This window comes from Pelophylax lessonae (genome assembly GCF_965119305.1).
Source record: "Pelophylax lessonae genome assembly, chromosome: 8".
Lineage (NCBI taxonomy): Eukaryota > Metazoa > Chordata > Amphibia > Anura > Ranidae > Pelophylax > Pelophylax lessonae.
In genome coordinates, this window is record NC_138775.1 from 8,154,516 (window position 1) to 8,179,634 (window position 25,119).

Genomic DNA, 25,119 nt, shown 5'->3' on the forward strand with positions numbered 1-25,119 from the left:
ATGTCTTTATAGAGCTGGTCAAACCATGTCTTTGTGGAGGTGGTCAAACCATATCTTTAAAGAGCTGGTCAAACCGTGTCTTTATGGAGCTGGTCAAACCGTGTCTTTGTGGAGCTGGCTTTGTACACAGGGACACAGTCATGCTGGAACAGAAAAGGGTTACAGCTAGGTAAACCATGTCTTTATGGAGGTGGTTAAACCATGTCTATATGGAGGTGGTCAAACCATGTCTATATGGAGGTGGTCAAACCATGTCTTTATGGAGGTGGTCAAAACATGTCTTTATGGAGGTAGTCAAACCTATATCTTTAAAGAGCTGGTCAAACCATGTCTTTGTGGAGCGGGCTTTGTACACAGGGACACAGTCATGCTGGAACAGAAAAGGGTCTTCATCAAATTGTTACCTTAAGGTTGGAAGAGTATAAAAATGTCTATAGTGTAGTACTAACTGTACCTTTCACTGGAAAACCTGAATTCTATCATTTGGGAAGGGAATGGGGATTCTTGGCCATTACGTAGGTGTGATGGGTCAGGTTTTCATATTCTTTTGGCCATAAAATGTAATAAAACCCCACGTTTTACTCTGATTTTCAGTATGGTCCTCAACTGTCCTATTACATCTAACGTCTTGTGTTCTACTAGGCTTCTGTTCATGACTCCCTGATCTAAACTGCTCTTTAAACTCAATGCTGGCATCTCTGGCTACCTGGCTTAACCTGTTGACTTGTCACCTTTGTCATCTGTCCTGTGGTAGCTTAAGTGTAGTCATACTCTTTACATTGGCATCTACAGGGTACCTGACAGTAGAAGCCTACACTTCCAGTAGCTTTGAATAATAAATAGTGACAAATTACAGGGAGAACCTCTTGTAGCTCTGCCCTTCTGTGTTTTGTTACTCCACCTCTTTTAACATAGGTACATATTTAAATCTTATATCTGATCTCATCTACAGAAAGACAGTAGCTTATGGCTGAGAGCCACAGAATGAATTGGAATATATAGCTAGTGGGAGGCAAATTATTACAGGTGAGATCTGCTACTTATTTTTTTTTTGACTTGCATGCCATTTGGATGGTTTATGTATACTTGAGGCTTACCCAGGATATGAGGCACTGGATGGCTATGCAGAATGTAAACTGTACTGTGTAATTCACGTAGGGTAATGTAAGCTTGTGGTTTATTCATAATGGGAAATGTAGCAGGTTGACTTTATAGGAAGGACTTTAAGCAGAACATGGTGACCTTCCATGAGCTCTCCTCCTGTCCCAGCGCCAGGATGCCTGAGACTTGCTGATCAAGTCAAAAATGATTTCATAAATGTTTGCCCCCTGCATTTAAGCTTGGTGATTGGACGCATTTAAGTGTTAAATTGTGTGCTACATTGTGTACATCTCTCCAGGATCTAGAAGTGATATACCAGCCAGCCAGAGAAGTCGCAGAGCACAGTGGGCGCATGCTATCCATTTCCACACATTTGTTGGATAGCAGTAGTGCACAGAGCTCTTTTAGCAAGCAAATATTTACCATGCCAACTACCAGAAAGGTAGGTATAACCCTTCTTCTTTTACAGGTTGGTTTTCTATTCATTTTTCTCATAGGGACAGGTTCACTTTAATGTCCCCGCCTGTTAAATTGCTTAATATGGGAAAAGTACAAGTCCACTTTAAAGGAGCATAACGGATAAAATTAAAAAATAATTTATGGTCAATAGACAGTTGTATCATTATTATTTATTTATTTATTTTTTAAATATTGACATTGAATTATTTCAGAGCCTGGGTTGGGTTGTACAATTGTATTTACTGGAATGGGATAAGCTGATTGAAGATGGGGTTCTTATGTTGAGACTAAACATTTTTAGCATTTTGAAAAGCCTGTGCCTGTGGAGATAACACAAATGTATCATGGTATTATTAGGGATTGAAGGGATTTCTGTTGACACTGACCCTGTACCCTCCATGACCTTGACCCTGTACCCCCTGTGACCCTGACCCTGTACCCCATTTGACCCTGACCTTGTACCCCGTGTGACCCTGATCTTGTACCCACTGTGACCCTGACCTTGTACCCCCTATGACCCTGATCTTGTACCCCCGGTGACCCTAGCTCTGTACCCCCAGTGACCCTGACCCTGTACTCCTGATGACACTGACCCTGTACGCTCTGTGACACTGACCCTGTACACTCTGTGACACTGACCCTGTATCTCCTGTGACACTGACCCTGTACCCTCTGTGACCTTTACCCTGTATCCCCTGTGACACTGACCCTGCACCCCCTGTGACACTGACCCTGTATCCCCCGTGACAATGACCCAGTACCCCTGATGACACTGACCCTGTACGCCCTGTGACCCTGACCCTGTACACCCCTGTGAAACTGACTCTGTACCCCCGATGACACTGACCCTGTATCCCCTGTGACACTGACCCTGTATTTCCAGTGACCCTGTACCCCCCAGCGGCACTGAACCTGTACCTCACGGTGACACTGACCCTGTACGCCCTTTGACACTGACCCTGTATGCTCTGTGACACTGACCTTGTACACCCTGTGACACTGACCCTGAACCCCCCCGTGACACTGACCCTGTATCTTCTGTGACACTGACCCTGTATCCCCTGTGACACTGACCCAGTATCCCCTGTGACACTGACCCTGTACGCTCTGTGACACTAACCTTGTACACCCTGTGACACTGACCCTGTACCCCCCTGTGACATTGACCCTGTATCTCCTGTGACACTGACCCTGTACCCTCTGTGACCTTTACCCTGTATCCCCTGTGACACTGACCCTGCACCCCCTGTGACACTGACCCTGTATCCCCTGTGACACTGACCCTGCACCCCCTGTGACACTGACCCTGTATCCCCTGTGACACTGACCCAGTACCCCTGATGACACTGACCCTGTACACCCTGTGACCCTGTACACCCCTGTGAAACTGACTCTGTACCCCCGATGACACTGACCCTGTATTCCCAGTGACCCTGACCCTGTACCCCCCCCCCCCCGTGACACTGACCCTGTACCCCCCGGTGACACTGACCCTGTACGTCCTGTGACACTGACCCTGTACACCCTGTGACACTGACCCTGTATCCTCGGTGACACTGACCCTGTACCCCCGATGACACTGACCCTGTACCCCCAGTGACACTGACCCTTTACCCCCTGTGTTATTACCAATTAGGAAGAGCTGACATTGGACGTATAGAAGGAGACTTCAAAATGGTTGTCACTAGTCACAGATCCCCTTTTCAGACTGCACAGTAGGAAGAATTTGCTTAGCTGTCTTAGCAGTGTAGATGTTTTGCGCTCAGAGCTTCTGCGCATCCCGGCCAGCATTGAGAATAACTCTGTATGTCTAACACAGGCTTGCTCAGGATGTAAAAATCCTGGAGTGTCTCCTCAGGTGTTTGTAGTTCTGCCCACAGTTTAAAAAGGTTTTTATTGGTGTTGTAAATTAGTAGTGAGCAGGTGTACTAACAATGATGTCATATATAATATTGCAATGTCATTATTATTGATACTACAGCCTATTGTTTTTTCTTTTTCCATGACTATTACACAACCTCCTTCAGGACTTGCTTGCTGTGGCAGTGGAAGGGGCATGAGGACTTAGAATTTACAGTGAGGTCCTGAGATTCGAGATTGTGAAAAGTTGGAGAGATACTGAGGACAGAGGGGTTCAAACTGTATGTTAGGAGTTAGCTGCACTTCTGCTCTTCCCTGACACCTTCTGTCCCCGGCTCTCCTCCCTAGCAATGTATTGACTTTGCTGACAGCTCTCCTGCTACCTGTCCTTGGTAGGGATGAGCTGGACACCCCTGGGTTGATTTGAGGAGATTCGACTGAACACATCAAAAGTTCAAACCCCATTGAGGTCAATGGGAGCCAAATCTGTTAAATCAATTTTCTCAATTTTTAAGGCTAATAGCCAAGGGATTGGCAAAAAAAGTTCACTTTTCCCTGTAGGTTTACTTTCTTTTGTGCATGTAGCACCCTCCTAGGTAGGTGCTAGTGGGAGAGTATAGTTTTGAGCTCTGTCTGCTTACCAGAGAGGCTGCAGGTAAATCTATGTTGCTTTATGCCTACCAGAGAGCAGGATCTGTTAGTGAGGTCTGCTCATTGTGCTCAGTATTCGATTCTTTCAGTCTAGAGAGTGTTTCACACTGGGCCAATAGTGAGGCATGTTACACAGTGGGAGGAAACCTGACAAATGGGTGCATAGGCTTTTGATACAGTCCTGGTGATTGGCAGAGGGCAGGTCGCCTTGGTGCATTCTTGGATACTGTATAAAAGCCAGGAGCTCTCCGGGGTTTTTTTGGCTGGAGAGTGGAGGGGGGGCGGCTGCCTCCTCCTATGTAAAGGTGGCATGCGGTCACAGGAGGTCGTCATAAAGGCCGTAGGAGTAGTCGAGAGGAGCTGAACCCTGAGGTCCAGGAAAGCTGACTGAGAGGGGAGACATCGGAGACCCTGGGACTACAGTATGGTGAGTATAGGGACTCGTGTCAAGGGGCCTGACCTGAAGGGAGCCACCCCTGCGTGTAAAATAGTCAGTGGACGGGTGTCAGCAGGCCAAGAGAATGAGGATTCTGGGGAGAGTGTCCTGAAGATAATTGTCTATTCACCGAGTTGTCTTGGCAGAAGAGACTCAAATCAAATTCATCCATAGTGGCAGGGTGAATCAACAGCCTGGCTGTACCAGAAGATAGGAGTCTTCAACATTGTGCATAGTTAAATGGAGTTTCCCACTATCTCCTTCTCCTATCCCCATTTTACCATAAAATACAAAAACAACCCAATACCCCTGGACTGATTATTGGAGCGAGCTGAAGAGCAAAATTAAGAACTTTATCTGTCATGACTGTGTGCTGGTAATTCAGGGGGACCCGTAAAGTGAATATCTGGCAGTCCTTACGGGGGCAGTGCTACATACATAATGGGGACCCCCAAAAATACATACTAGACTCTCATCAAGAAGGATAAGAGCCTGGGGGTTCCCCATTGCATTATTTACAAAATTAAAGGAGCTTGCAGGGAATAGTGAATTATTGGCTTTTTTTTCTATATGTAGCTTGTGCCACCCCCCCCTTCCAAATCAATATCAGACCATTCAGATCTGCTGTACATTTTAAGGGAAAGCCCTGGCAAAAAAATATATATAATTCCCCTTGGATCTTGCTTAGATTTTAGGGCTGAAAAAAAAAAAAAAGGCATTGGTACCCACCCCCCCTAATCTATAGTAGAATCATCTGAACATGCTGCCTGACAGGCCAGAAACTACAGTGCATTGCGAAAGTATTCAGCCCCCTTGAACTTTTCGACCTTTTGTCACATTTCAGGCTTCAAACATAAAGATATAAAACTGTAATTTTTTGTGAAGAATCAACAACAAGTGGGACACAATCATGAAGTGAAACTAAATTTATTGGCTATTTCAAACTTTTTTAACAATTAAAAAAATGAAAAATTGGGCATGCAAAATTATTCAGCCCCCTTAAGTTAATACTTTGTAGCGCCACCTTTTGCTGCGATTACAGCTGTAAGTTGCTTGGGGTATGTCTCTATCAGTTTTGCACATCGAGAGACTGAAATTTTTGCCCATTCCTCCTTGCAAAACAGCTCGAGCTGAGTGAGGTTGGATGGAGAGCGTTTGTGAACAGCAGTTTTCAGTTCTTTCCACAGATTCTCGATTGGATTCAGGTCTGGACTTTGACTTGGCCATTCTAACACCTGGATATGTTTATTTGTGAACCATTCCATTGTAGATTTTGCTTTATGTTTTGGATCATTGTCTTGTTGGAAGACAAATCTCAGTCTCAGGTCTTTTGCAGACTCCATCAGGTTTTCTTCCAGAATGGTCCTGTATTTGGCTCCATCCATCTTCCCATCAATTTTAACCATCTTCCCTGTCCCTGCTGAAGAAAAGCAGGCCCAAACCATGATGCTGCCACCACCATGTATGACAGTGGGGATGGTGTGTTCAGGGTGATGAGCTGTGTTGCTTTTACGCCAAACATAACGTTTTGCATTGTTGCCAAAAAGTTTGATTTTGGTTTCATCTGACCAGAGCACCTTCTTCCACATGTTTGGTGTCTCCCAGGTGGCTTGTGGCAAACTTTAAACGACACTTTTTATGGATATCTTTAAGAAATGGCTTTCTTCTTGCCACTCTTCCATAAAGGGCAGATTTGTGCAGTATACGACTGATTGCTGTCCTATGGACAGAGTCTCCCACCTCAGCTGTAGATCTCTGCAGTTCATCCAGAGTGATTATGGGCCTCTTGGCTGCATCTCTGATCAGTCTTCTCCTTGTATGAGCTGAAAGTTTAGAGGGACGGCCAGGTCTTCGTAGATTTGCAGTGGTCTGATACTCCTTCCATTTCAATATTATCGCTTGCAAAGTGCTCCTTGGGATGTTTAAAGCTTGGGAAACCTTTTTGTATCCAAATCCGGCTTTAAACTTCTCCACAACATTATCTCGGACCTGCCTGGTGTGTTCCTTGTTCTTCATGATGCTCTCTGCGCTTTAAACGGACCTCTGAGACTATCACAGTGCAGGTGCATTTATACAGAGACTTGATTACACACAGGTGGATTCTATTTATCATCATTAGTCATTTAGGTCAACATTGGATCATTCAGAGATCCTCCCTGAACTTCTGGAGAGAGTTTCCTGCACTAAAAGTTAATGGGCTGAATAATTTTGCACGCCCAATTTTTCAGTTTTTTATTTGTTAACAAAGTTTGAAATATCCAATAAATTTAATTCCACTTCATGATTGTGTCCCACTTGTTGTTGATTCTTCACAAAAAATTACAGTTTTATATCTTTATGTTTGTAGCCTGAAATGTGGCAAAAGGTCGCAAAGTTCAAGGGGGCCGAATACTTTCGCAAGGCACTGTATACAAGGCCATATGCCCTCAACATGGGATAAGGAGTGGTCATGTGGATGTGTACATGGGCCTCTTCCCTACAACCCTGGTGCGAGGGGGACTTATCGGAAATTTGAAGCCCCCTTTAAGATAAGAGGGCCCGCAGATAGCTGGATCCCCCTCTGTAAATGAGTAAGGGATACATTGTATTCCTACTCACTCACAAAAATCCAGCATTGTAACTCCAGCAGCAATCACTATGAATGTTGCCCAAAAAAAAATTCAATGCGCTGACCTATCTGTTTGAGCAGCATATGGCAACTCAATGGAGTTGTCATTAGGTTTATATGCAAGGGGGGGGGGGGGGGGGTTGTGATGAGATCACTGACCAAATCTGGACATGACCACATTTGGTCTAGGGCCATGGCCATATTTGGTCAGTGAAGTCTCTGTTGACCCGCCCCTTTGGTTAAGTGGCCAATTCACATGTTTTAAATGTAATATTTTCAATCTGAGAGCATTACCAGTGCTATTTTGTAGGATCATATTGGCAGTTTCCTATATTACCGGTGCCAGTATTGGTATGAAATGTTTATTATTATTATGTTATTAGTGCTAGGATTATAGCTGAACCTGAGGTCTATGGTTACATTCAACAGTTGAGTTGAGAATAAGAGGTTTGGGTCAAGTTAAAGGATATTTTTCGATGTAACGTTGAGGTTAGGGGTTAGACTGAGCTTAAAGCAGAACTTTTATAACATCATGAACAAGGCTGCCGTTACTAAACCCCCATCCTGTCCTTGGACAAGCAACAACTGCCATCTGGCAAATTCCATTGGGATTGGATGAAGGTGGCTGGGTTACTCATGTGGATATGAATACAGAGGAAGGTTCCTCACACTCGGGAACTAAACAAATGCCTTGGATAAGGTAAAAAACATCTTCAACATTACAGAACAAGTCCAGCTAAATGTGGCCAACTACTGTACTACCAGCTATAACAGGTTTTCTCATCCAGGGGTCCATGGAACTGTAGGGCTCCTCCAGAGGGCGCTAGGTGGTTTCTTGAGCAAAGAGCCACTCCTGACTTGAAGATAAGTTCCCACTGACACCATTGATCTGTAAGGGGGTAATTCTTCACAATGGCCCCAAGTGTAAGAAGCATTCTTCCCACTGACCATCACACGAATATATCGTGAGCAGGGCCGGCGCTACCTTTAGGCAAGGTAGGTGCCGGACCAGAGTGCACATCAGTCGGGGGCACCAGAAGAGGGGGGATGACAAAGCAAGGGGTTCCCCAAGAGGTTCTTATCCTACCCAGTTTAGAACACCGACCGTCAATGCAGTAAAGCCCCGGCCGGGCCGGACCAGGCACTGTTAACTTCACCTCTCCTTTGATTCCTGGCCCACTGCTCCTCCTCTGCCAGATGCAGGGCAGAGAAGGACACCTTCAGTTTGAAGACTCCGCCCCCTCTCTCACTTTACCTGTCGAGACAAGAATGGCTGGATCCTGAAAAAAAACAAATCTCTCCTCCCACCTGGGCGGCAGCAGGGGGAGGGTCAAGAACTCCTCCAGTTAAGCAGCACACAGAGACTATTGCTGCTGAACTGCAGGGCGTGTGAAATGAGGGGGAGCCCGGGGAGGAGCCTGGAGCTGAGTGAGACCAGGGGGAGGTCCTACAGGATGCCCAGGAGGAGCGCGAGTGGTACTGGTACCACCACAGTTGAATATCTCTCAATCCCATCTCTATGGAAGGTAGGGCAAACAAGACACTTTTAGCTTTATGGCATCAGACTCTGGTTGGCTGTATATATAATTGTACCAGCCCTGCCCTCCTACTAAGCCTGCCATCTCTGACTGTCCCTTTTGCCAAGCCTGCAGTCTCTGACTGTCCCTTGTGCCAAGCCCACAGTCTCTGATTGTCCCTTGTGCCATGCCCACCGTCTCTGACGGTCCCTTGTGCTGTGCCCACAGTCTCTGACTGTCCCTTGTGCTATGCACACAGTCTTTGAGAATCCCTTGTGCCATGCCCACAGTCTCTGACTGTCCCTTGTCCACGCCCACAGTCTCTGACTGTCCCTTGTGCCATGCACACAGTCTCTGAGTGTCCCTTGTGCCATGCACACAGTCTCTGACAGTCCCTTGTGCCATGCACACAGTCTCTGAGCGTCCCTTGTGCCATGCACACAGTCTCCGATGATCCCTTGTGCTATGCCCACAGTTTCTGACTGTCCCTTGTGCTATGCACACAGTCTCTGAGCATCCCTTGTGCCATGCCCACAGTCTCTGACTGTCCCTTGTGCCATGCCCAGAGTCTCTGACTGTCCCTTGTGCCATGCACACAGTCTCTGAGTGTCCCTTGTGCCATACACACAGTCTCTGAGCGTCCCTTGTGCTATGCCCACAGTCTCTGACTGTCCCTTGTGCAAAGCCTACGGTCTCTGACCATCACTTGCGCCATACCCACAGTCTCTGACTGTCCCTCGTACCATTCACACAGTCTCTGACCATCCCTTCTTCTATGCCCACAGTCTCTGACTGGACCCTTGTACCATGCCCACAGTCTCTAAATGTCCCTTGTGTCCTGTATGCAGTCTCTGATCCTCTCCTGTGCCTTGTCAACAGTCTCTGACCATCTCTTGTACCATGTATGCAGTCTCTGACCATCTCTTGTGTCCTGTATGCAGTCTCTGACTGTCGCTTGTGCCATGTTCGCAGTCTCTGATCATCTCTTGTGCCATGTCCGCAGTCTCTGATCATCTCTTGTACCATGTATGCAGTCTCTGACTATCTCTTGTACCATGTATGCAGTTTCTGACTGTCCCTTGTGCCATGTCTGCAATCTCTGACCATCTCTTGTGCCCTATATGCAGTCTTTGACCATCTCTTGTGCCATGTCCGCAGTCTCTGATCATCTCTTGTGCCATGTCCACAGTCTCTGACCATCTCTTGTGCCATGTATGCAGTCTCTGATCATCTCTTGTGCCATGTCCGCAGTCTCTGACCATCTCTTGTACCATGTATGCAGTCTCTGACCAGCTCTTGTGCCATGTCCACAGTCTCTGATCATCTCTTGTGCCACGTCTGCAGTCTCTGATCATCTCTTGTGCCATGTATGCAGTCTCTGATCATCTCTTGTGCCATGTCTGTATTCTCAGATTGTCTCTTGTGCCATGTTTGCAGTCTCTGAACATCTCTTGTGCTATGTCCACAGTCTCTGATCATCTCTTGTGCCATGTCTGCAGTCTCTGATCATCTCTTGTGCCATGTATGCAGTCTCTGATTGTCTCTTGTGCAATGTCTGTAGTCTCTGATCATCTCTTGTGCCATGTCTGTATTCTCAGATTGTCTCTTGTGCCATGTTTGCAGTCTCTGAACATCTCTTGTGCTATGTAAGCAGTCTCTGATCATCTCTTGTGCTATGTATGCAGTCTCTGATCATCTCTTGTGCCATGTCTGCAGTCTCTGATCATCTCTTGTGCCATGTCTGTATTCTCAGATTGTCTCTTGTGCCATGTTTGCAGTCTCTGAACATCTCTTGTGCTATGTAAGCAGTCTCTGATCATCTCTTGTGCTATGTATGCAGTCTCTGATCATCTCTTGTGCCATGTCTGCAGTCTCTGATCATCTCTTGTGCTATGTATGCAGTCTCTGATCATCTATTGGGCCATGTATGCAGTCTCTGATTGTCTCTTGTGCCATGTATGCAGTCTCTAATTGTCTCTTGTGTCATGTATGCGGTCTCTGATCATCCTTTGTGCCATGTCTGCAGTCTCTGATCATCTCTTGTGCCATGTCTGCAGTCTCAGATTGTCTCTCGTGCCATGTCTGCGGTCTCTGATCATTTCTTATGCTATGAATGCAGTCTCTGAACATCTCTTGTGCTATGAATGCAGTCTCTGATCATCTTGCGTGCTATGTATGATGTCTCTGATTGTCTCTTGTGCCATATCTGCAGTCACTGATCATCTCTTGTGCCATGTATGCAGTCTCTGATCATCCTTTGTGCCATGTATGCAGTCTCTGATCGTCTCTTCTGCCATGTCTGCGGTCTCTGATCATTTCTTGTACTATGAATGCCATCTCTGATCATCTCGTGTGCTACATATGCAGTCTCTGATTGCCTCTTGTGTCATGTCTGCAGTCTCTGATCATCTCTTGTGCTATGAATGCAGTCTCTGATCATCTCGTGTGCTATGTATACAGTCTCTGATTGTCTCTTGTGCCATGTATGCAGTCTCTGATTGTCTCTTGTGCCATGTCTGCAGTCTCTGATTGTCTGTTGTGCCATGTCTGCAGTCTCTGATCCTCCTTTGTGCCATGTATGCAGTCTCTGATCGTCTCTTCTGCCATGTCTGCAGTCTCTAATCATCTCTTGTACTATGAATGCAGTCTCTGATCATCTTGTGCGCTACGTATGCAGTCTCTGATTGCCTCTTGTGCCATGTCTGCAGTCTTTAATCATCTCTTGTACTATGAATGCAGTCTCTGATCATCTCGTGTGCTACGTATGCAGTCTCTGATTGCCTCTTGTGCCATGTCTGCAGTCTCTGATCATCTCTTGTGCTATGAATGCAGTCTCTGATCATCTCGTGTGCTATGTATGCAGTCTCTGATTGTCTCATGTGCAAAGTATGCAGTCTCTGATTGTCTCTTGTGCCATGTCTGCAGTCTCTGATTGTCTCTTGTGCCATGTCTGCAGTCTCTGATCATCCTTTGTGCCATGTATGCAGTCTCTGATCATCTCTTGTGCTATGAATGCAGTCTCTGATCATCTCGTGTGCTATGTATGCAGTCTCTGATTGTCTCTTGTGCCATGCATGCAGTCTCTGATTGTCTCTTGTGCCATGTATGCAGTCTCTGATTGTCTCTTGTGCCATGTCTGCAGTCTCTGATTGTCTCTTCTGCCATGTCTGCAGTCTCTGATCATCCTTTGTGCCATGTCTGCAGTCTCTGATCATCCTTTGTGCCATGTATGCAGTCTCTGATTGTCTCTTCTGCCATGTCTGCAGTCTCTAATCATCTCTTGTACTATGAATGCAGTCTCTGATCATCTTGTGTGCTACGTATGCAGTCTGATTGTCTCTTGTGCCATGTATGCAGTCTCTGATTGTCTTTTGTGCCAGGTCTGCAGTCTCTGATCATCCTTTGTGCCATGTATGCAGTCTCTGATCGTCTCTTCTGCCATGTCTGCAGTCTTTAATCATCTCTTGTACTATGAATGCAGTCTCTGATCATCTTGTGTGCTACGTATGCAGTCTCTGATTGCTTCTTGTGCCATGTCTGTAGTCTCTGATCATCCCGTGTGCTACATATGCAGTCTCTGATTGCCTCTTGTGCCATGTCTGCAGTCTCTGATCATCTCTTGTGCTATGAATGCAGTCTCTGATTATCTCATGTGCTATGTATGCAGTCTCTGATTGTCTCTTGTGCAAAGTAGGCAGTCTCTGATTGTCTCTTGTGCCTTGTCTGCAGTCTCTGATTGTCTCTTGTGCCATGTATGCAGTCTCTGATCATCCTTTGTGCCATGTATGCAGTCTCTGATCATCTCTTCTGCCATGCCTGCAGTCTCTAATCATCTCTTGTACTATGAATGCAGTCTCTGATCATCTCCTGTGCTACGTATGCAGTCTCTGATTGCCTCTTGTGCCATGTCTGCAGTCCCTGATCATCTCTTGTGCTATGAATGCAGTCTCTGATAATCTCGTGTGCTATGTATGCAGTCTATGATTGTCTCTTGTGCCATGTATGCAGTCTCTGATTGTCTCTTGTGCCATGTCTGCAGTCTCTGATTGTCTATTGTGCCATGTCTGCAGTCTCTGATCATCCTTTGTGCCATGTATGCAGTCTCTGATCGTCTCTTCTGCCATGTCTGCAGTCTCTAATCATCTCTTGTACTATGAATGCAGTCTCTGATCATCTCACGTGCTATGTATGCAGTCTATGATAATCTCTTGTGCTATGTATGCAGTCTCTTATTGTCTCTTGTGCTATGTCCGAAGTCCTTGTGGAATCTAATGTAAAGGGGAGCTCAATGGACTCTTGTGTATGGGGTGGGGGGGACTGTGGTGACCAGAGACTCCCTTTCATCTGAGTTTTTCTTAACACCAGAGTCCGCAGCATTGCCTCCTACATCCAAGTCCTTAGAGTTCTCCTATTCATCAGGGTCCACAATGTTCCCTTTTACATCAGGGTCCACAGAGTTCCCACTTACACTGTAAAGGAAAACCCTGTGTTGGGTTATATTAACCTGGCCTTCATATAAATGGAGAAATATGTTTTTTGCCTTTTGTTATATCTTAAACTCATTGCTAATTGCACTTGTTACGTGTGCGATTATGACCATATATAGCTTAAATATTGATATTTGCACTGTTTTGCACTGAAATCGGCCCTTTTTTTAATGTACTTTTTGGAGGTGTCCGTAACAAATGTGGCTCTGTCAGTAAATTTCATGATTTTTGCCAGTCAGAAAAATGGTGCGGTTTGTGAATATTGGACACCCACAAAGTAAATTTCACTTTGGGGGCTTGGCAACACTGCACCCCAGTAAAGTGCCCCCCTATGTATCCCAAGGGCCACTTGCCCATCTGCCCATAGCGGGTGCTGCCAGGTAGAGGGGAGGGAGAAGAGTGGACACATGTCTGCTCTCCTCCCCATTTTGTTCCTGACCTGGAAGCAACATTGACAGTTTCCGCGGCCATCAAGGCCGGGAAAGAATATAATGCAATCTGCACTGCATTACAATAATGACTGAATGCATGGTAACACTGATGATGTAACATCAGCAGGCAAATAAAGTGTATTGCTAAATGGGGGTAGGGGTTTGCATTGTAGAGGAGAGGGGGGTGGCACCAAAATGCACCTTTGCCTAAGTAGACAAAATTGTTGCACCAGCCTTGGCTGCGTCGGCATGCCACTGTCGTGTTAAGCAAGCGTACCAGCGCTGTTTAGCTTCCAGGTCTTCCGGCTGGGTCCTGAGGGGGCGCACGGTGATTCACTGAAACTGTGGAGTAATAACACTGAAAGTATTTAATTTACACTTATGGATTTTTATTCACTTTACTGTGATCTATTTTTTTTTTAAATTTAAAACTCAGTTTTGTTTATGCGCATTTGTATACTTCTTGAAGAGTATCACTATTATTCATACAGTGCTGCTTTTTTTCTTTTTTATGTATTTTTTTTTGTGTTGGTATATTTACACATATTGCATGCTGCTTTTTCCAGACCACTTCAGTACTGACAGCTGACTTTTTAGAATACATACAAACTACTTGCAATTGTAGGAAAATCATACAAGACATACAGGGCACTACAAATATGCATACAACATACGTTCACACACTATCTAACATTCCTAGGAAATGAGCGTTGACAACGTATGTGATAGGGATACGCTAAAAAGTTATTTAGCTTTGGTTAAGTTTTTGATTTATGTAACAAACAGGACTCCAGGCTGTTCAAGAGATTCTAGAAATCCAGGTTCAATCATAGTGTAGTTCTAGTGTCATTCCCAGGTTAGGTCCCTTCTTTGGTCTTATGAAGTCTCCTCTGGTACAGACCTTTCATAGTGTTTTGGAGCCTGCCTTCCTTATTTTTTCTTAATATTGAGCCTTGTTTGTTATGAAAATTGCTAACTATAACCCAAGCTAAGTAACTACGGGGGCTCGTCCGGGATTAAACAAGTTACTTGGCATTTAAATAGAGGAAGTCCAGCTTCTGAATTCTAAATGACAGCTAATATGTATTATTATGCTATAATATAAATAGCCTTGGCAGCATGTTAGTTTTAAAATACCAAAATAGTATGAAGGTAACACTATGCCAGGTATTTGTAGATTTAATTGTAACAAAATTGCAAAATAAAATCAGTTTTTAAACTCAGAAATTATAGTTGTATTAGTAATGAAAAAAAATAATAATTTGGTAAATCATATATCATTTGTTGTTTTTAATGCAGGTGGAAGAAAAAGACATCACAACATTTTGATGAAGTCATCTGTAAAAGGAATAAACATGATTATCTACAGCTTAAAAGCCACCGACCAAAATCTTACCTCAGCACAAGATGATTTAAGGCTAGAAAAAGATCAACTTAGGATAGCAAGCGCAGTTTTTCTGTGTTTTTCTGTTATTGGCTTGGTGGGAAATCTTATCGTGTTTTGGCACCTTGGCTTCAAGATCCAAAGGAACAAGTATACAGTTTACATTATGAATCTGTCGGTGGCTGACGCCATCTTGGAAACAGTCGCTATCATGGCTTTGATAGTCAATATCATTACATACACTCCTCCATATCAGGATTTTAATGGGAGACCATCTTTTCTTTTATCCTTGGCTATATTGTATTACGCCATGATCTACACTGGAATGTATCTCCTCACGGCCATCAGCATGGAAAGGTGTATTTCGGCCCTGTTCCCCATTTGGAATACTGTTCGCCGCCCTCGAAATTTGTCCACCATTATGTGCTGCTTTGCATGGGCCCTTGGAGGTCTGGAAAGTCTTCTTGATAACTTTGTTTGCGGACCTGATCCTCCAGATAAGAAGACATTGAAGTGTTCAGCTATTGGTGTGATGGATTTCATTTTAGCTGTTGGGATCTGCCTACCGCTTACTGTAATTTCCACTTTCATTCTGCTAATTAAAATAAGGAAGACCTTCAGGCAACGGTACCCACCGAAACTCTACATTATTATCATTGTGGCTGCTATTCTGTTCACCTTATCTGTTCTGCCATTAAATACTATACGTCTTTTATCATTCTGCAGGCTGGTGGCAAGAAATTTACTACCAGTCAAAATAGTTACTCCTAGTGAATATTGGATGATAGTTAACAGTGCAATTAATCCCTACATTTATTTCCTTGTTGGGAAAAAATGGAACCAGGGGACATGCTGCTCCATAAGAGATACTCTAAATAGAGCCTTCACTGTAGACATTGATGATTAATAAAAAACAGAGCAGACCAATAAGTAATGCCCAATTTGCCATTCTAACCTTTAAACCAGAGGACCAGTTTCTCTATAAAGGATATCCTTCACTTTGGGCACTGTTAAGTAATAAAAAAAAAACCCAAATCCTCCCCAAACCCTAACTATAACTCAACCCAACCCACCCTAAACAAAACCCAAATCTAACCCTAGATCCTAATCCATCACCAATTCTAACCCTACCAAACCCTTCTCCTTAGCCCCAATCCTTAACCAAACTCTAGCCCAAAACAAATTACTCAGCCCTTATTCTTTACCCAATCCTAACTCAGCCCCAATCATAACCCAACCCTAACAATTAGTCATAATGCTTCACCCACTTTTAACTCAACCCTATCCTTACTCCACCCTAACTCCGAGCCCCTAATAGCTCACCCAATTCTAACCAAACCATAATCCTACCAATCGTCTTCATAATGCAAACCTTACCACTAGCCCTAATCCATAAACAATAACTCACTTCTAACCCTTACCCCTCTCCTAAGCCTACCTCAACACTACATATTAACCCAACCCTAACTGCTAACCCTAAATGACTCTAGGGCAGCCTTTCTCAGCCTTTTCAACACAGAGGAACCCTTGAAATAAATTTCTGGTCTCTGGGAACCCCTGCTAAAAATTAAAAATCTACAACTCATGACACATTGGTGTGACAGGCAGTGGGAAGAATGCTCCTTACTCTTGTCATCATTGGGAAGAATTCCCCCCTCACAGATAGCTAAAAGGAACAATGGTGTCATTGGGAACTTATCTGTGAGGCAGAAATTGCCCATTTCTCAAGGAACCCCTAGCAACCTCAGGAGGAACCCTAGGATTCCATGGAACCCTGGTTGAGAAACCCTGCTCTAGGTGGTCTGGGGGAATCAGAATTATGGATAAAAGGATTGAGGAGGTGCTAGCTAATCTTGGAGATGCTGCACCTAGGACTCCCTGAATACCGGGAAATGGATCTAAGTGAAGTGAAAACTGGTGTGCTATCTCTAGAGAAAATAATAAAAATGTGATAAAAACCACATAAACATAAGTGAGGATATTAAGCACAACTGTGCAAAACTGATCACTCAGGCTTTTTACATATTAAACAATACACCTAAAGATGCAATAAAAATCAGCTATTCCAAATATAACATCTGTGATATTTAAAGTGAACATGCATGAAAAATATATACAGTGAAAAAACAAAATTGTGGGGGTTACTATTGATCGACACCATGGGCGTCCGCAGAACTTTTTTCAGGGGGGGGCAACATTGTAAGGTCATCCATTCTACGCCCCATTTCAACAATGTCATGAAGGGGAGGGGCTTAGTCATTATACTTATTTTGAGTATTTATTTTTAAAAGCAAACAGCAGCATTTATTTTTAAAGCATTTGTTAAAAAAAAAAAAAAAATTATCCTGTTCCCTTAAAGCATGTTATACAGCACAGTGCTTTGCTGTGTAATTTGGCCCCTTCTATCACCTAAAATACCTGGCTCATCCTGCCTGGCTATATCCTCTCCTCTGTAAACTGACCACGGTATACCAGGGTGGCTGAGCCCTGACACTGTGGTCAGTTTATCTGCAGCCCTCCTGTCCTCTCTCCCCTCTCCCTCCCTGCCTTTCTGCTCCTGTGTCAGTGCCCTCCCTCCCTTCCTGCTGCTGTAATTTTATTTAAAGTTTAATTTCCCGGCTACAGTCTGTTTAATAATCCTGTGTGCCCCTGTGTCTGTGTTTTATAAAAATAAGCCATTCTTTACAAGTTTTCAGAGCGCAACTCACCACTCATGTGACCCACCGCCTCTCTCCTCCTCTCCCCCTTTCCTCCCGACTGACATCAGTGAGGAATCCTCGGCCCCGCCCGCTGCAGGCAGCTGTCAGATGGGGAGAGGAGAGAGCCGACGGGTCACATGAGCAGTGCTTGGCCCTCTGAAAACTGGTAAAGAACGGCTTATTTTTTTTCAGAACAAAGAAATCTGTTCCCCTGGTGGTGGGACTTTTCAGGCACTCAAATGAATTTACTAGTATAATGTACAAAAATATATTTTATTTTATTGAGAACATAATAATGAATTAATTTATTTTTTTAAAACACATACACAGGCACATAGGATTATTGAACAGACCAGACAGGATGGTATAAAGTGGCTTAACAACTACTTGAAAGGGGGAAGTTGAGATTCCGGGGGGGGGGGATCTGCCCCCCCTTGCCCCTACCTGCGGATGCCCATGATCGACACCAATGTTAGAGGTTACTAAAACTTTCATCAACACCAATGATGGCGGTTACTATTACTGTCAGTGACTGTTAGGAGGTACTATTACTGGCACTGACAATAATGTTGGGGGTTACTATAAATGCCACTGACACCAATGTTGGGGGTTACTATTACTGTCACTGACACCAATGTTGGGGTGTTGGGGGTTACTATTACTGTCACTGACAACAATGTTGGGGGTTATTAATACTACCACTGAAACTAATGTTGGGAGTTACTATTACTGTCACCGGCACAAATGTTGGGGTTACTATTACTGTCACTGACACCAATGTTGGGGGTTACTATACTGTCACTGACACCAATGTTGAGGGTTACTATTACTGTCACTGACACCAATGTTGGGGGTTACTATTACTGCCATTGAAACCAGGGTTGGGGTTACTATAAATGCCACTGACACCAATGTTAGGGGTTACTATTTCTGCCATTGACACCAATGTTGGGGGTTACTATTACTGCCATTGACACAAATGTTGGGAGTTACTATCAATAGCACTGACACTAATGTTGGGGGTTACTATTACTAAACAGGTGTGTATTATCCCGCGGTCCCTAACCTGATGTGTCCCCCACTTCTACCCTGTGTCTGATGGCTGCAACCAAATAATTGTGTTCACACAACTTCAAAGGAAATAAAATAAAAATTGTTGGCTGCGCCTATCAGTGTGCAATCCAAATAATGTTTTTCACCCACTGGCCTGGGGATTCAATCTCACAGCCTTTCGTTATTCTACCAGCTAAGCCACCAAGCCAGCTGCAAATAATGTTTTTAAACTAAAACCTTACTTTCAAACCACAAAACTGCTCTCATTATTCAGTGACAAACTTTCTTGTGTACAATAAAATAAAATAAAAAAAATGTGACTGTCCCAGGTGACTATAATTCAATTAGTATTGCTTTTCTTCTTTCAAATATTTTTCCCTTTAAATGTGCTTCTCATATTCCGCAGTTTTTCCACCTTCACCCTTGTGGGTTTCCATTCTTCATCAGATTTCATCCCTGAGGAAGTCACGTGATGGTGACGATACGCGTGGGAGGAGCCGGGTGACAGAGGACTGTGTTTGTGGAACATATGAGAGCATACGGGAGCTGCTGCCCCGTCGGATGATTTTTTAAAGCGCACTGTCTCAAGTTTTAATATAAGTGGATATTATGCAATAAATGTGGAATCTTTATATACTACACCATGGGAGTGTATCTTTTATACTGAGGGGACGTGGAGGAAAGGAAGTCCAGACAAAGACAGTCCAGTGGGATGAGTGGAAGAATATTGAACAGCTGAGGAGCCTGGAATTACCCCCAGCAGGGGAAGGCGATTTTAGACCTGGAAACAGGTCTATACTGGAGGTGAGCGGTGACAGGTGGTGGGAGTCAATACACAATGGATTTACTGGAAACCCACAAGGGTGAAGGTGGAAAAAGGATACTCTCATTGTGTAGTATATAAAGTTTTCACATTTATTGCATAATATCCACTTACATTAAAACTTGAGAGTACGCCCTTTAAAAATATCATCTGACGGGGCAGCAGCTCCCGTATGCTCTCATATGTTCCACAAACACAGTCCTCTGTCACCCGGCTCCTCCAACGCGTATCGTCACCATCACGTGACTTCCTCAGGGATGAAGTCTGATGAAGAATGGAAATCCACAAAGGTGAAGGTGGAAAAATTATACACTCTCATTGTGTAGTATATAAAGTTTTCACATTTATTGCATAATATCCACTTACATTAAAACTTGAGACCATGCCCTTTAAAAAAATCATCTGACAGGGCAGCAGCTCCCGTATGCTCTCATATATTCCACAAATACAGTCCTCGGTCACCCGGCTCCTCCCACGCGTATCGTCACCATCACGTGACTTCCTCAGGGATGAAGTCTGATGAAGAATGGAAATCCACAAGGGTGAAGGTGGAAAAATTATACACTCTCATTGTGTAGTATATAAAATTTTCACATTTATTGCATAATATCCACTTACATTAAAACTTGAGACTATGCCCTTTAAAAAAATCATCTGACGGGGCAGCACCTCCCGTATCCTCTCATATGTTCCACAAACACAGTCCTCTGTCACCCGGCTCCTCCAACGTATATCGTCACCATCACGTGACTTCCTCAGGGATGAAGTCTGATGAAGAATGAAAATCCACAAGGGTGAAGGTGGAAAAACTGCAGACTATGAGAAGCACATTTAAAGGGAAAAATATTTGAAAAAAGAAAAGTAACACTAATTAAATTATAGTCACCTTGGACTGTCACATTTTTTTATTTTCGTTTATTTAATTGTATACGAGAAAGTTTGTCCCTGAATAATGATAGCAGTTTTGTGGTTTGAAAGTAAGGTTTTTGGTTTAAAACATTAATTGGATTGCACACGGATAGACGCAGCCATCATTTTTGACATTAATGTTGGGGGTTACTATTACTGTTACTGGCGCCAATGTTGGGAGTCCCCACTACTGCCCCTGACACCAATATTGGGGGGGGGGGTCAATTACTGCCACTGACACCAGAGATGGGGCTTATTTTACTCCCAATTTATCTTTAGGTGTACCCCTAGGCCCTATTTTGTCTAACATATAGCAACACAAAAGGGGAAGGGCACCACACTACAAGCCATACAATGTAAAGGAACGTCCACTTTATTGACCAGACCCACTTTTTTTAGCCACACCCACAAGAAATCAGTGGTCATTTTTCTTCTTATTCCCTTTAAGGTGTCCCTCCTAATTATTTCCAAATTTCAACTGTTACTGTCATGTCCAGAGATGAATAAGAAATAAGCCTAGCAGCAAACTTTTCCATATAGCTTACTCTGTTACTTTGTAAGTTCATTTTTATCTATTTCACCACATTTGTTCCCTATTTTCCATAGAATACCTTTATAGTTCTGTACTGGGAACATAACAGCATTTACCTCTAATGGGTCTACAAAAGCGCAATCACACAGTCCTGAGGTCTTGCTACACCAAGTCGCAGGCACTGTTGTATAATAAAAAAAAATGGGTGCTAGCTGTTTCAAATTTGCTACAACTTATTGGAGCAGAATACCCACAGGTTACATAGTTACATAGCCAAGTTGAAAAAATGAAACAATATCCTTCTAGTTCAACCAGTATAACACAACCAAGTAATGCCTAACTTGCTCCACCCTGTAAATCCCTGAAAGATGCCTGAAGTCTCCTTTTGCCCCAGACACCTCCTGGCTGAACTACAAATACCTCCCTTTAGGGTCTGGTCTTTATTTACTAATTGAAAGAGATTTGATGACCATTGGAGGTTTAAGTGGTAACTCATTTTAAGACCCCACAACCAACACGGTCATGTGGTCAACTAGATATGGACCAAACATGATCCAATTGTTTTCTATGTTGTCTCTCCATTGGAACTCTGCAGAATCTTCCAGATGATTAAACAGTTGCACAACCCAACCCTCCAAATCATTGTAGACTCCTTATCTTTATTCTGGACTGGCTTCCTGATGGTGACCATGCTTACGCAATTGTATCCCAACTTGGCCACCTGTAGACTCAATCATTGCCACATCTGGAGATAGATGTCACTCAAAATTAGGAGGTGCCAGGCAAAAGGACCTTCATGGCAGGATCAGCAGGGATTGTTATGGATTTAAAAAGAAAACTGAAAAACAAATCTTAAAGTTTTATTACTGTGTTTAAGCTTTTAAGAGATGTTGAAGATTGGGTTCATATCCACTGTAAGCATTCCACGAATGCCTTCGTAAATACAGTTTTGCGCACACAGCTCCAGGCTTGCCGCATGTGTCTTCAGGTGACCTTAGTGGTAAACAGCAAGGAATATGGAATGTTGGACCCCTTGATGATCCCAACCAACACGGCTATGTGGTCAACTAGATATGGACCAAGCACAATCTAATTGTTTTCTGTGTTGTCTCTCTAATGGAACTTTGCAGAATCTTCAAGGTGAATAAACAGTTGCACAACCCAACCCTCCAAATCATTGTAGACTCCTCATCTTTGTTCTGGATTGGCTTCCTGATGGTGACCATGCTTACGCAATTGTGTGCCGGCTTAGCCACCTCTAGACTCAATCGTTGGCACATCTGCAGATAGCCGTCGCCCAATATCAGGAGGTGTCTGAAGGACCTTCATAGCAGGATCAGCAGGGATTGTTGAGGATTTAAAAAGAAAACTGAAAAATAAATTTTACAATTTCTTTACTGTGTTAAAGCTTCTGTGAGATGTTGGAGATTGGGTTCATATCCACTGTAAGCATTCCACGGATGTCTTCTTTAATACAGTTTTGGAACTCGGCAGAATCTTCCAGATGATTAAACAATTGCACAACCCAACCCAACCCTCCAAATCATTGTAGACTCTTCTTCTTTGTTCTGGACCAGCTTTCTGATGGTGACCATGCTTACGCAATTGTGTCAATTGTGCCAAGTTGGCCACCTGTAGACTCAATCATTGCCACATCTGGAGATAGATGTCACTCAAAATCAGGAGGTGCCCGAAAAAGTACCTTCATGGCAGGATCAGCAGGGATTGTTATGGATTTAAAAAGAAAACTGAAAAACAAATCATAAAGTTTTATTACTGTGTTAAAGCTTCTATGAGATGTTGGAGATTGGGTTCATATCCACTGTAAGCATTCCACGGATGTCTTCTTTAATACAGTTTTGCGCACACAGCTCCAGGCTTGCCGCATGTGTCTTCAGATGACCTTAGTGGCAAACAGCAAGGAATATGGAATGTTGGACCCCTTGGTGATCCCAATTCAGCTCTCATTGGACTAGAAGAGAAACACTAATAAGAAAAGGATACATTACCCAACAATATTGATAATAAATGAGACTTTCTCCTTTTTTCAGCTGGAATAACTTGACCATAGAAATATGTCTGGAGCTGCCCCATGGCAGCCTATGGATTGGGAGATCCATCCAGCCTCCATGTGATTCACCGCTTGGTCCTCCACCCGACACCAATCCCTCCTTTCTAGGGAACGGGATGCCCATCACATTAAATAGGCTCAAATATGTCTGTGCCAACTTCACCTCACACATAACTTGTGAAGTATTTATGTAGATAAATATTTTTACCTCTAATTCTTTTCACGTTATATAAAGCATTTTATAACAGTAATTTATTGTATTGTATATTTTATAGTAATTTTTTTTTGTAATAAAACCGTTCATGGTAAAGAAATCGCTGTTCTCTAAAGTCTCTCTTTGAGTTTTTCAGGAACAAAAATTTGCAACAAAGTTGCTTTTCCTGAGGTCTCGATTTTCTGAAGTTTTGTATTTCTTGTAGATTGCAAAAAAGGCATAATAATATCAAAGTAAAGCTGAACTTTGGCTAAATACAATGTAAAGATGATGTATATGTGTACAGTCCTACAAACCCCCAACTTGTAAATTGAACAAACAAGGAACAGCAGCAAAACCGAGGAGCTCATTTCACTAAAAGATCACATGCACACATAAGGTAACAGCTTCGAGCTGAAAATGATACAGTATGTTACATAGTTACAAAAAGGGAAAGTAGAGGGTAAAGAAAAGATGACAAAGAGAAGCAGGATCGCTCGCCCAGGGCCATAATCTAGCAAGTCTCAAGAGTTCAACCGGGTTGCGAAGCCCCTTGTATATAGACATCAGTGTATACAAAGTGTTGCCATGGCCTCAAAGGGTCCTGAAAAATCTCCTTCCGATTGTAAAGGTTGTCATAAGATCCTCCGTGTCCCCGAGTTCATCCATTTTGGAATACCAAAGAGACCTTGAAGGCGGAGTCACAGATCTCCAGCGCCAAAAGCATACCAGCCTTTGCCGCGTTCAACAGCTGGATCGCAAGAGAGGCCTTATTGATGGGTCAGAATCCAGGCCTTACTTAACTACTTGCCGATCGCCCGCCGCAGATATACTGCAGCAGGCTGGCTCGGCTGCGCGAACCGCCATACCTGTATCTGGGGACGCGCGCACGCTGCCGGAGGCACATTCGCGCCCCTATTAGGCAGCTGATCCACAGGGCCGGCACCCCTGATTGCCGCTAGGCACCCGCGATCGCTCCCCGTGGAGAGAGAATGACGGACTGCTGCTGTAAACACAGCAGACCGTTGTTCTCTCTGGAATGAAAACAGAGCTCCTGTGATCCTTCTATTTAGCATTACAGGTCTCTGTGTTGATTCCAAAAGCCCCTCCCAGTTAGAAAGCACCCCCTAGGTATACATTTAACCCTTTGATCGCCCCCCTGAGTTAACCCCTTCCCTGCCAGTGTCATTAGTACAGTGACAGTGCATATTTTTAGCACTGATTACTGTAGTAATGTCACTGGTCCCCCCAAAAGTGTCAAAAATGTCAGTTTGGGGTCTGGTCTGTCCGCCACAATGTCGCAGTCCCGGTAAAAATCGCTGATCGCCCCCATTAAAAAAAAAAAAAAAAAAATGAAAATGACATTAATCTTTCCCCTAATTTGTAGATGCGATAACTCAAAATACGCTTTTTAGGATTTTTTTTTTACCAAAAATATGTAGCAGAATACAAATTGGCCTAAAAGGATGAAAAATTTAGATTTTTACATTTTTTTTTTTATTGGGAATGTTATATAGCAGAATGTAAAAAATAGAGCTTTTTTTGATGGTATTTGATCACCTCTGCGATTTTTATTTATTTTCGCTATAAACAAAAAAAGGCAACAATTCTGAAAAAAAACCCAAATATTTTTAACTTTCTGCTATTTAACATTCCCAAAAAAAATAGAGCTTTTTTTTGGTGGTATTTGATCACCTATGCGATTTTAATTTATTGCGCTATTAACAAAAAAAAGAGCGACAATTCTGAAAAAAAAACAATATTTTTCACATTCTGCTATTTAACATTCGTAAAAAATAGAGCTTTCTTTTGGTGGTATTTGATCACCTGTGTGATTTTTATTTATTTTCGCTATAAACAAAAAAGGGCAACAATTCTGAACAAAAAAAAACAATATTTTCACAT

General features: G+C 43.4%; 1 protein-coding gene across 1 annotated transcript; it reads left to right on the forward strand.

Moving 5' to 3' along the window:
• The first annotated feature begins 903 nt into the window (after positions 1–903).
• LOC309561316 (proto-oncogene Mas-like) lies at positions 904–15,957 on the forward strand. Its single transcript, XM_082265174.1, has 2 exons — positions 904–1,026; positions 14,850–15,957. Exon 2 carries the CDS (start codon positions 14,879–14,881, stop codon positions 15,839–15,841), a length of 963 nt encoding a protein of 320 aa, XP_082121300.1. The 5' UTR covers positions 904–1,026; positions 14,850–14,878; the 3' UTR covers positions 15,842–15,957.
• Positions 15,958–25,119: the final 9,162 nt, after the last annotated feature.

Bases quoted from the DNA above. Each gene is read 5' to 3' on its own strand.
- LOC309561316 (XM_082265174.1), top strand. From the start codon at position 14,879: ATGAAGTCATCTGTAAAAGGAATAAACATGATTATCTACAGCTTAAAA.